Source organism: Sinocyclocheilus anshuiensis, unplaced genomic scaffold, assembly GCF_001515605.1.
Source record: "Sinocyclocheilus anshuiensis isolate Anshui unplaced genomic scaffold, SAMN03320099.WGS_v1.1 scaffold1522, whole genome shotgun sequence".
NCBI lineage: Eukaryota > Metazoa > Chordata > Actinopteri > Cypriniformes > Cyprinidae > Sinocyclocheilus > Sinocyclocheilus anshuiensis.
The window spans coordinates 723,151-736,868 of NW_015546143.1; the positions used below are offsets into that span (position 1 = coordinate 723,151).

Below are 13,718 nucleotides of genomic sequence, written 5' to 3' on the forward strand. Positions count from 1 at the left end.
TCATAAAGAATATCTCTTTGGGTTTGAGACTTTAGTCTTTGCAACTTTAGGGATCTTATCTATGCACGAACAGCATGTAACACTCCAAAGAGAAAGGATCATTTGAAATTGCATCATATGACCCCTTTAACGAAACCCAACCAACTAACACTGAACAGATAGGAACTAAAATACACAGACCAAACTAGGATAATGACTAGACACACCATGAAAACTAACCATGAAAAAAAAACATGACAACTAACAAAATGGTGACAACGGTGTAAACAGAAAGTCCAAACTAACAGAAACAGTGACAGCTCCCAAAACAACTTGAGTTGTTTTTTTTCTTACAGGCCTGTACAGAAACAGGCACCTACTGGAGCACATTAGTGAAGTTACAGGCAGGAGAAATACAGTAGGACCACTGGACTAAAAATAACATTACATGTTAATGTCTAAGAAGAGTATTATTTGTTTGTTTGGTTCATTTCACTGTGGATTCTTTGGTAAACCAGTCACAATTCAACAGACTTTGCAAAAAGACTTACAGAAAAATGAGGATATGAAAATAATGCAGTAACATGTAAGTAACTGTTAATTCTAATGCCTAATCTACGATCAGTGATTTTTGATAAGTAAGGACTAATGTACATTCAGTTCTACCTGTCTATCTGTAAAGTTCTACCTGAATGTTCTTTTTTTTCATAATAGAGCTAAGGTGTTATAATCCTAATATTCAGCACTATTTAGCCACACCACAGAAGACAGTGAGACGCAGCATTTGTTACGCTCTGATATTGGTTCAGCAAGAATCCAGGATCATGGCCTAATGCCATGTCCATGGTTCTTGCCTCCATACCCAATAATCAGTTGTGAATTTATAATTGCTTTATGCGTGACTGGGGAACAATAAGATAAAGGACTAGCATTATAAGATGGATAGATGAAGATGGTACAACTATTCACTGCAGTCATCAGGTGGGGATCCACTTTCCTTGATGTTTTGATGAAATGTCATGCTGCACATGATGTGTACTTATCTTTTATGGATGTTGCCAGTGAGACACCTTATCCAATGTCCATCAGATCCAAGTTTTAAGGTGTTATAATCCTAATATTCAGCACTATTTAGCCACACCACAGAAGACAGTGAGACGCAGCATTTGTTACGCTCTGATATTGGTTCAGCAAGAATCCAGGATCATGGCCTAATGCCATGTCCATGGTTCTTGCCTCCATACCCAATAATCAGTTGTGAATTTATAATTGCTTTATGCGTGACTGGGGAACAATAAGATAAAGGACTAGCATTATAAGATGGATAGATGAAGATGGTACAACTATTCACTGCAGTCATCAGGTGGGGATCCACTTTCCTTGATGTTTTGATGAAATGTCATGCTGCACATGATGTGTACTTATCTTTTATGGATGTTGCCAGTGAGACACCTTATCCAATGTCCATCAGATCCCAGTTTTTCTACGAACTTTAGCCTGGGTGAAAGATACCTTCTGTTGAGGTGATGTTGCCAATGACCTTTGTATGGTGTTTCCACCAATGCAACACATCATCAGTTGTGTACTCCAGCCTCATTGGGTGTTTCGTCCCTTTATCACAAGACACCCTCAGCCTAGGCAGGCCCACCACAAGCTGATGAGACCCGGGTGTGTGTCACTTTCTTACATGGTAATTTGGCAGCCCAAATTGTGTCTATCCGCTTCAGCCACTGCCAGTAGCTGCTTCTTTCGGCAACAGTGACAAGTTCCCTGACTATCCTCTGCTGGACCTGTCCTCTGAGCCACAAAGCCCCTGCAGCCCACTTCCACTGGGTATACTTTCACTGTCCAGCCCCCCTCCTCTGCCTCAGCTGCAAAGTTGGCAAATCGCAGCTTCTTCCTCGTTAATGGCCTCTTCCCAAGGGACTGTCAATTTGAATATGATGACAATCCGGCTGGAGTTGGACCAGAGAACCAGGTCTGGGTGCAGATCGGTGACTTCAATTTCAAATGGGAAAGTGAGCCTGTGGATTAAGTCGACTCCCATTTCCCAGACACAGGGACTGTCTAGCCCACTTTTTCTCCCCTTCCCTAACAAAGGACTGCCTTTTTGGTAAGGTTTTCTTGGCATTTTGGTGGATGGCGTTTGTTGACGCTCTCTTGATCTCTATTGCTGCCACCAAGAACTTCAGTCCTTGATTGTGGACCCATGTGTACCTTCCCTATATCAGGCTGTTCTTACAACCCACCAGAATATGTCTGAGGTTTGCCAGGGCTGCACACAGGTGGCAGGCTGGGTCTTGTCCACACCATACCTAAGTTTGTTGGAGAGGCCAGCACATCATATGTGGCTCTAATGATGAAACTTAGCCTGTTTGTTTCCATGCTTCACAGCTCACTCCAGGTGATTTTACGCCGTTCTTTACCTTCCCACCTCATCCAGCGGCCTTGTTGGGCTTGGGAGACTGCTCTGGTGTTGCCTTTTGCCACATAGGTGTTATTATTCCCAACCCAAGTTCCCCTCTGCCATATTGGACTTGCCCCACAATATCCCAGTGTCTGAGGGCTGCTTTTGCATCAGCAACTGCTGGAACTGGATTCCATTTCCTCCCTGTCGCCAATGTTGGAGCAGCATGGAAGAGAGAGATCTCCATTGCCGTACAGCCCTATGTTGCTAAGGCATCTTGGTAGCCCAATCCATTTCCTCACTTGTGTACTCACCAGTCTCTCCAGGTGCTTGGCGTGAGATAAAGTGAGCTCGTATATGGAAATTGGCCACATAAGACGTGGAAACAAACCAAATTGGAAATCGCAAGAGCCGTACCATTGATTCTCGAGTCCTGAGTTGTTCCACCTGTTTTGAGTCTTTAACGTCTGCCCTAGCTACGGCCCTCCAGTCAGACATTCATGTCACAAAATTGTTTACTGCTATTTATGCCTCAGTAAATCAAGCCATGACTAAATGTTGTACCTGATAGTAACATGGAAATCACGTGTTATTTAAATTGATTAAATTATATAAAGGAAAGTATGGTGACTGGGAAGGGACATGTTCGGTTCAATTAGATTTGTTGTGGCCACAACTTGTGGGAACGTGATAATATGTTGTGGCCACGACATCATTTTGTTGATATCCTTATATCATGGCTGCGACAAAACTAGGTAACAACATATTTTTCTTGTGTCCATGAGTTTATCGCATAAACAAACCTGAGATTAGCAACATGAGATTATCAGAATTTATATTTTATTTTGAATTAAGAAGGACAAAAAAAAAAGTGCAGAATTAAGATTTGGCTATATTAGCCTGAGACGATGAATGAGCAGCTGTTTTTATTTACAAACAAAACAAAAGACATAAACATAAACAGGTCTGGCAGCGTGTGATGAGGCACACCTGAAGTGAATGGAGCCTCGTCACCGCCGCTGTTAAAAGCCGAGCGCGCCTCTCCTCTCTTCCCTCTGTGCATGCACACTGCCCTTCCTTCCTATCCAGGGCTTTTTGGGGCCCTTAACATGCTCAAAAACTCTTGAAAATTGGCACACACATTGGAATCTGCGGTCATTAGGACACTGCAGAGTCTGGGACCATACGGCGCCCCCTGGAACCCAGTCAGAAAACTTGCTGTATAATACATACATACTTGCACATATACATGAAACTCGGTACATATAGATCTCACTGAGCTGAACATATTTCACACTGCATGTCATATGTTCCGCCCAACAGGAAGTGAGCTATTCAGGGTATAAGCACATGCATCAAACTTTTTAATACTTCTCCTAGGTTTTTCATCCGATTGTCACCAAACTAGGTCAACATAACCTCAAGACATTGGGGATGGTAACTTGTGAAGGGACTTTTGATATATCAAATGGTTTGGCTGTGGTGAGGCGATAAAATTATGGCAAAAAATAGGAAACAGGAAGTGTCTAATAACTTGCACGTACATTGCCTGATTTTGATGAAACTTCAGCAGTTTGTTCGTTGTAGGATGCTGATCACATCGATGTGACTATTATGAGTAAAAGTTGTAGCCCCACCAACTGGCAGCAGGAAGTGTGTCACTTTTAAAATGCTTTTAAATCAACCTCTTATTTTTACTCGATTTGCTTCAAACTTCATCAGAATAATGTCAAAACACGGCAAATGTAAAACTGCGAAAGGATTCTTGATATCTTAAATAATGTTGCCATGGCAACATGTCAAAATTGAATATTCTTTTCAGGTGTTTTTAAGGCACTTAACATGCTTAGAATTTCATGAAACTGGATACATATACCAGTATTAATGATAGTTAGACATTGACAAAAGCTCAGAAATGGGTGTGGAGGAGGCGCTCTAATCATGCAAGAATCATGCAATTCACGCTAAACTTTGTCAACATGATGCCAAGATACTGAAGATGCTAAATTGCGAATGAATTTTGGATATATTGAATGATGTTGCCATGGCGATTTATTAAATTAACAGTAAAAAAGATAACAGTAATTTTCTTATATCTTTAAAGTGCATTATCCAAACTCTTCCAAACTTTTTACATATGAAGAGCAAGTCATTCTTAGGAAACAAGCTTAGTTTCATACATTTATAACGCTCAGGGACCAACAGAAAATTAAAAAACTACCAGAAATTTCAGCTGACAGATGAAGGCTGTAATACTAAGGTTGTCCACCAGATGGAGTCATAGAATAAGAAATCTTTAAAGACTGATCCTTTACTGCTCAGTTCAATTAGTTAGAATTACAAACAAACAAATAAAAATAAAGTAAAATAAGTTCATATGTACTGTACTGGTAATACAGTTTTATATAATTATTTCACAAATGCCTATAGATCATTAAAATCATTTTTAAAAATCCTTATAGACCATAAAAAGTTCTGGTTACACTTTACAATAAGGTCTAATTTGTTAACATTAGTTAATGCATTAACTAACAATGAACAATATATTTTTACAGCGTGTATTAACCTTTTTTAATGTTAGTTAATAAAAATGTTCGTGTTCATGTTAATTCACAGTACATTAACTAATGTTAACAGATACAACTTTAATTTTAATAATGTATTAGTAAATTTTGAACTTAATATTAAGATTAATAAATGCTATATAATTATAGTTCATGTTAATTAATATAGTTCATTAATGTTAAGAAATGAAACCTTATTGTAAAGTGTTGCCCAAGTTTTGTATATTGTTCTTTGTGTGTGTTCCACACGCTTGATGTTAGTGTAACACTTTCATTGCTGTAACCCTTAAAACCAGACTGCCAGAGGGTTACTGTTACAGCTGTGCACCGTTTTCCTGATGCCACCAGGGTGGCGGTGGCACTGGTGGCTTGGGCCCGTCATCACTGCTTGCAGCTATATTTATTTATTTATTTCAAGGTTTTTGGGGCTTTTGGGGCCCTTAACATGCTCAAACACTCTTGAAAATCGGCACACAGCCTGGAATCTGCCGCCATTAGGGCCGGGCAGAGTCTGGTATACAGGCAGAGGGGCCCTACAACGCCCCCTAAAATGTTGTGGTCCATATATCATACATACTTGCACGTATGCATATGAAACTTGGTACACATATATATCTCTAATGTAGCTGAACAACTTTCAAAGTGTAACTCATAACTCAACACAAAACAGGAAGTCAGCAATTCATGGATAAGAAATCTTTAAGCCTTCAATCTTATAAGCCTTATAAGCCTGATCCTCTGCTACTAATTTTCCATTAGTTAGAATGACAAACAAATACATAGAATAAGTTGATATGTACTGTGCTGGTAATATAGTTTTATATAATTATTTCACAAATGCTTATAAATCATTAAAATCATAAAAAAAATCTTATAGATCATTAACATTAGTTAATGCATTTACTAACATGAATTAACAAAGAACAATATATTTTTACTGCATTTATTAATCTTTGTTAATGCTAGTTCATAAAAATGTTCATGCTCATGTACAGTACATTAAGTAATGTTAACAGATACAACTTTAAATTTTAATAATGTATTAGTAAATTTTGAACTTAATATTAAGATTAATAAATTATATATAAAATTGTTAATTGTAACTAATATAATATAACAAATGAAACCTTATTGTAAAGTGTTACCAAAGTTTTATGTATTGTTCCCTTTGTATTGGTGTGTCTGTTTCACACTCTTGATGTTCTAGAGCCGAGATCCCCACACTTGGGCCCGTGGGCCAAAGTTGCCCCATGATGACCTTTAATTTGGCCCACCATGCCATATATGAGAAGAGGGGAAAAAATGCTGTTGATGCTAGGCCTGTTGCGATAATTACTATATTGACTTATCGTATGAAATATGGACATGACCTGTCCATGGCTGTCGCGATTCATCGATTTTATTCGACTATTCGATTTTTTTAAATCCTCGACTTCATTTTCACATTTTCACAAAATACCGGAAGTGGCGCATTTCACAGACGAGAAGGTATAAAACACATTATTAGTCTGTTTTCCAAGGCAAAGTGTTACCAAAGTTTTATGTATTGTTCCCTTTGTATTGGTGTGTCTGTTTCACACTCTTGATGTTCTAGAGCCGAGATCCCCACACTTGGGCCCGTGGGCCAAAGTTGCCCCATGATGACCTTTAATTTGGCCCACCATGCCATATATGAGAAGAGGGGAAAAAATGCTGTTGATGCTAGGCCTGTTGCGATAATTACTATATTGACTTATCGTATGAAATATGGACATGACCTGTCCATGGCTGTCGCGATTCATCGATTTTATTCGACTATTCGATTTTTTTAAATCCTCGACTTCATTTTCACATTTTCACAAAATACCGGAAGTGGCGCATTTCACAGACGAGAAGGTATAAAACACATTATTAGTCTGTTTTCCAAGGCTGCATGATATATTAAACCCATTTAAAAATAATTAAGCATAATTGTGAATTCACAAACGCTACGATTTAATTAATTATATGCGATGCAGTTCTAATACAGTATATGCGCTTTAATTACGTACATGCGTCACACAGCGGCTCCGTTCACAGTAGTTCCACAGGAACTGTTATCATTTACACGTGTAGAGCGTCTCAAACTCCATCTCTGCATGTTGTTGTGAGTTTGGGTTTATTATAACGTTCATCTGGGAACGCAACGTGCGCCATTTCATCAGATTTGTAAGGTAAATCATTTATAAATCTACGCAAACACAGGAGAAGAATACATCCCGGTTTCAAAATAAAAGCTCAAACCCTCACTCTGAATTTACACGCTTTGATGTCCACATATTCATTTAATTACAGTGGCTATAGCATTTCTGTCCTAAAGAAATGGCCAAATATTAAAGCATGTATTTTAAGTAATTTTAAAGGCTATTGATCACTTACATCTATTTTTACTACCACAAAAAAAATAATTTTAATTATAGGGCACTATGAAATCCGTTTTATTTCCAAATTCAGTTTTTCCATTTTCATTTTTCTATACCGTTTTAATGGTTAAATAAAATTGTATTAATCAAAAAGCCTGTCTAATTATTTGACTTTTACAGTTTTATCTTTACCAAATTCTGTTTTCCTTTATTTTCTGGATTCCATTTTAATGGTTCCATTAAATTTTAATAATCAAAAGCATCTCCAATTAATTGATTTTATTAAAAAAAAAAAATGTTTACAAAGTTTTTTTTTTTTTTTCAGGAATACTGCACATTTAAATTTTTCTCCTAAATAAATTATGTAAATAATATTTCTCGTAAATACTTCTTTAAAAAGTGTTTTTTTATTTTATTGTATTATTAGTAGACTAGAACACGTGGATATGTTGTCATTCTTACACTATAATACTGAACTTTGATTTGATTTGGACCATGAGATGGACACTTGCTTCTTGCACTTTATGTTGCACTTAACTTTTTTACTTTTGGATTTTATTTGGTTTAATGAAATATAGTTTAATAAAATATTCTTAAGTAAAAAAATTTTTTTTGTGTGGGAAATTAATCGTTTAGATTAGATGAGTAATCGATAAATTAGTCGATAGATTAATCGAAATAAAAATAGTCATTAGTGGCAGCCCTACCAAGATTCAAACTTGTTTTTTGGTGTTTTTCTCAGGGGCATCGAATGTGTCTGTCTTTGGAAGCGGCCATCACTGCCGAGGAGCAGAGAAGCGCTAAAAACACTCCATTCTTTCCCATCACTATCGGCAGGGGAGGGTAAAATTGTTGATTTTTTGGTGGGAAATTAATCGTTTAGATTAATCGATAAATTAGGCGATAGATTAATCGAAATAAATAGTCGTTAGTGGCAGCCCTAATTTTAGCTATCCCGCTGCCTCTGACATCTCGTCTGCTCTCTATCTGTGTCTGGGTTGGAGCTCAGGCAGCTCCTCCACACACACACACACACACACAGAGAGAGAGAGCAGACTGAGATGGGTGATTGTGCTTCAGGCCGAGTCATATATTCATGAAACAGTTTGTGATGAAATACTATCTTTGTCATAGTATCTTTTCAACAATTAAGGGGATTTCCCATGGCTGGCATCAGCGTTGTTCAATGCATTGATTCAACACCATCAATGAAACATCAGCTTCAGCGTTACCCAGGTGACACGATGACCATTGATTGAACCTTATAAAGTGGTGCTCAAAGTTAAATTAATTTCAACAACTTGTTTCAATCATTAATGAATCAGCTTTTGAAAGTGTATTAGTGAATTAATGAACAGACTGGTTTAATGATGACTACTCATAAAGACCACCACCGACTGGCGTAAAAATGTAATTGCATTAATTGCATCTAGGCATAAAAACCCCAGGCCATCTCCACCTTAAATAACTAACACACCAATTTACAGTCTGCTTTTTTGTTATAAATTATAATTCAGTGCTCTTGTGGCTTTAGGTAATATGTAAATACATACTTTTATTCATACAGCTGTATATACAGTACATAATGAACACGGTCTGTACATAAACCTCCAGATCTAATGTAAGTTACTTTCTTGTTTTTTAATTTATTATTACTATTTTGAAAAAAGTTTCACTTTAATCAGTCTAAATAAGCTCTTTTTGCACTACAAATCATTATATCTGCACTGTTGTTTACTTCACTGGTTTGCACTCTATCTGCCGTGTGCTGCTTTATATATATATTTTTTTTTATATATATTTTTTTTTACATTTGACCTTATTTGTATATTTGTATAGTTGTATTTTATATTTAATCTGTATATCTGTATTTATGTTCTACTGTTAGTGTTATCTGTATGCACCAAGGGTCTGAGAGTAACGCAATTTCAATTCTCTGTGTGTATGTGCTGTACATGTGGAAGAATTGACAATAAAGCAGACTTGACTTGACTTGACTATTTTGTTTTTCATTTTTCTTATTTTTTACTTATTTAAATGTTTTATGTTCTTCTTTCACTCATGTTATATATGTATATATGCATGTATGTATGTACTGTACCCAGACCTCCTGGAACCCACAACAAATTCCTCATGTGTTTGTGCACACTTGGCGAACAAAGCTCATTCAAATTCTAATTTTTCATATTGGGTTGATGTATACATTTGAAGGCTTTATCAACCAGTTCCAATGATGTTTTGATAATATAATGTTTCCCTATTCCTAACCAGAATAGCCAAAAGTCTGGCTAAGTGCGACTGTGTAAGTAACTGTGGCACTCTAAGCTAGGGCAACAGATTATGACTCTAACCTGTGGCATTAGATTTGGCTGTACGTTCTTCAGTTTCTCCAGGGCTTGTAGCAGAGGTGGGGCTTCCCTGAAGCCCAGGAAACCAGCCACATAAGGGGCATTAAGAGTCACCATCTTACAATCTTCATACAGAACCTATGGCGTAAATAATACTGTGTTAGAATTTAGGATAATTAATTATTAAGATACAGTACGATAGTGAAGTAGCAGCAATTACAAATGGCAGGCATTCTGAGAGTTTCAACTTAGAAAGGGGCACTGGGCAGGGTTGCCTATTGTCACTCTTGCTTTTTGCTATGGTTATTGAGTGAGTGAGTGAGTGAAGTGATGTGTGGCCAAGTACTGCCCCCTTATTGAACCTCTAGCAGAGGCTGTGAGATGTTGAGATGTAATTTGCATATTTAATAATAGTAATAATAATAATAATAATAATAATAATGTTTATTTTATATAGCGCCTTCTGCAAACTCAAGGTCGCTTTACAATATCAAAACAGATAAACATGACAGCAAAAAAAAAAAGAAGAAAAAGAATAATACAGATAAACATGAAATACATGGCATGAATTAGATCATGCAGTCAGAGATCAGAGAAACAAGAAAGGAAAAGATATATTTTAAGGTGGGTTTTAAAATCCTGTAATGAAGAGAGATCAGAGAAACAAGAAAGGAAAATATATATTTTAAGGTGGGTTTTAAAATCCTGTAACGAAGAAAGATCATGAATGTGTTTGGGAATAGAATTCCAGAGTGTGGGGGCAGAGATAGGGCTGTCAACAAGGCTGAAAAACTAAATTAGAATTTTGTACATAACTATTATCAATATTCGAATTATATTCGAATTTAAAAGGCATAATTTCAGTTGGGGGGGGAAAGCTTTTGGCTTCTCTCCTGAGGCCACAAGAGGGCGCATCGAACAAAATATTGTGCATGTTTCTTCAAAGCATAATAAAATAACACGACAATCTTTGAAAAAAGTGCATAATGTTTAAAATAATGCTTATAAACCTTATATAATTAAAGTTGCTTAAACAATTAGAAACAAAACAGAATAATGCATGTATATATAGTTTAATACAAAGGACCGAAAACCAATCACAAAGAGTACTTTCTTCATTTAAAAACTTGAGATGCAGTAGGATGGGGAAAACCTGCCATAAAGTCTCGAGACATGTTTTTAAAAAGTTGAACTTGCATTAATTTTAATGTATGCTTTAATGTATTTTAATGTAATGCTTTCTAAACATGCTTTCTCTTGTGCGAGACGCAAGTGCAACGGTGATAGATTTCGCTCTAGAATATGTGATAAATATGCATTCTGTGTGAACGGTTTGGTTTCGGTTTTGACGTAAACAACATCATCTCCGCATTGATGTTCTTTTTTCCCGCAATATTTTGAATGAACAACGTAGCAGATCCGCATCTAATGGGTTCAGCTGGATAGGCTAACAAAAGCATTAAAATGCAATGACACTTACATCATCGTCGCATCTCGTGCACCACTGATAAGGCTGCCTGATGCACACCTAAAATTCGAATGCAACATTGGATTTTTATTTTTAATTCAACGAATATTCGAAATTCAAATTTTTTTTTGACAGCCCTAGGCAGAGATACAAAACGCTCTTCCATCAAACGATGCTAACCTGTGGCGTGGAATTAACAGTAGACCAGTATCTGAAGAGCGTAGTGTGCGAACTGGGGAGTAAGTATGAATGAGATCAGAAATATATTGGGGGGGGCGAGACCATGAAGTGCTTTGAAGGTGAGGAGGAGAATCTTGTATTGAATACGAAAACGAACAGGTTGCCAATGAAGCCTGTCTAGGATGGGAGTAATGTGAGAAGATTTCTTTGAAAAAGACAGAACCCAAGCCGCAGAGTTCTGGATATATTGGAGCTTATTTAATGTTGTGTTTGGTAGACCATAGAAAATATAATTACAGTAGTCGAGTCAAGAAATAATGAAGGCATGAACCGGTGTCTCAGCATCATTGATATTTAAGAAGGGACGTAAGCAAGCGCTATTACGGAGGTGAAAAAAGGCAGATTTAGTGAGTGAAGAAATGTGAGGTAGGAAGGAGAGAGAGGAGTCAAAGATTATACCCAGGTTTTTAACGGAGGTGGAAGGTCGAACCAAGATCCCAGCAATGTTAACATTGTCAGCACAGAAAGGAGCAACATTTTTTGGTGAACCGACAAGTAGTAGATCTGTTTTATCAGTGTTGAGTTTGAGAAAGTTACTGGTCATCCAAGCATTTATATCATTATTACAAGCTGATATGGGGTTGGTGGGAAAGGAAGAGTTGTGTTGAGAACTGATATAGAGCTGGGTGTCATCTGCATAGCAGTGGAAGTTGAAGCCATGATGACGGATAATGTTACCTAAAGGGAGCATATAGATGATGAAGAGTAAAGGCCCAAGAACCATACCCTTTCTGGTATTTTGGTTAATGATAAACAACATAAAATTTAATCACTCACCGAACTTCGGTGATGGTTTACTGATTTCTCTCTCCCATTTGTTTTAGATGTTAAAAAAAAATCTCTGGTCTAGGGCAGAACAGGATTATTAGTAACACATTACGAGTGTGGAAATTAATCAGGAGTTGGGAAGGGAAAGGGAAAGAAATAACTTCTTCAGGTATTTTCAAATTAGGATCTTTGTGCAAAAGCATATCGTCCCTGGATTTTCTTCTTGCCCCACTCCAACAGAACGGGTGCTCCTGGATAACAGAACTAAGAGGTCACTAATAAAGCGATGTTATGAAGCTCTTTTACAAGGAGCAAAAGTCAATAATGAGTCAACCCTAGCTACAGTGTGTATAGAAAATGTTGTTGCTTTGCAGCCTAAAATGAAGACGGATACAGTTTTTGTTTTATCCAGCTGTAATTACTCAGTGCAACTTATAACATCCAAGTGAAAGATATAACACCAACATGCCAGAAAAAAATAAAAAACCAGAATCACTGAGTTGGAAAAAGGATCACCCCCCTCCTAAACTCAATCAGGTGTAGCTAATCACCTTCTAAGTGGCACACAAAGCCATTTCATGTTCAACTGTGATCAGCTGTGATCATTTTGAGTAGCTCAGCATGAAAAGAGCTTTCCTGGAGCATTTCAGTCCTTGGCAGTGCAACTGAAGAAAACAATCAAATATGGGTGGCAAGGCACTGTCAAAAGATCTCAAGGATAAAGTTGTGGATAGGCACAAGTCAGGAGATGGATACAAAAAAAATTAAAAGGCTGTATCAATGCCTAGAAGCACAGTGATGTCTATTATTAAGAAGTGGAAGGTATTTGGTACAACACAGACCCTTCCTGGATCAGGACATCACTCCAAAATGAATGAAAGAGCCAGGAGGAAACTGGTCAGAGAGTCAAGTCAAGTCACCTTTATTTGTATAGTGCTTTATACAATACTGGTTGTGTCAAAGCAGCTTTACAGAGTCAAACAGGAAAAGTCTGTTGATAATGCAAGAAGATAATGCAAGAAGAGTCATTTTTCCAGTTTAAGTCAGTTCATTGATGATTCAATGATTCAGAGGACTTGTCAGGTTCCCGTGGTCTTGTGCCGATGGTCGTCGAGGTGATGAGGTCTTCACAGGGGATCTGTCTCTGGGGCGCATCTAGTTGACATGGTCTCCGCTGACATTCAGGGCTGTAGAGGTCGTCTCTAGGTGCTGATTCACCATCTGGTCTGGATATGGACTGGATCTGGGTGGCTACAGTGACCATCTGATCTGGACACAAACTGGATCCGTATGGCTACGGTGACCTCGGAATAAGAATGAAAGAGACTAATATTAGCATAGATGCCATTCTTCTTACGATGTAGCGAGTGGAAACATGGTTTTCAAAGGAAATATTGCTATCAAATAGCACACCTAGGTTCCTAACTGATGACTAAGAATTAACAGAGCCCCCCTCTGGGGGGAGCCGATCACGGCGGCCGTGGCGTACCTGGGGGTAAGGACAGACAGACGAGGCGAGAGAAAAGGAGACGGAAGGATGAGGAGAGACAGAGACGAGAGAGG

At 37.7% G+C, this 13,718-nt stretch overlaps 1 protein-coding gene across 5 annotated transcripts in view; it reads right to left on the minus strand.

Moving 5' to 3' along the window:
* LOC107701213 (endonuclease V) overlaps positions 1-13,718 on the minus strand; it is a 147,199-nt gene that overhangs the window by 101,055 nt on the left and 32,426 nt on the right. For all 5 annotated transcript variants that reach the window (XR_001635623.1, XR_001635622.1, XR_001635621.1 and 2 more), the window contains exon 2: positions 9,683-9,817. Coding sequence is in view for 2 of the 5 variants with exons in the window: in XM_016503174.1 (XP_016358660.1) it covers positions 9,683-9,817 (135 nt within the window). In the remaining 3 variants the exon portion in view is untranslated. The remainder of the gene's footprint in view (positions 1-9,682; positions 9,818-13,718) is intronic.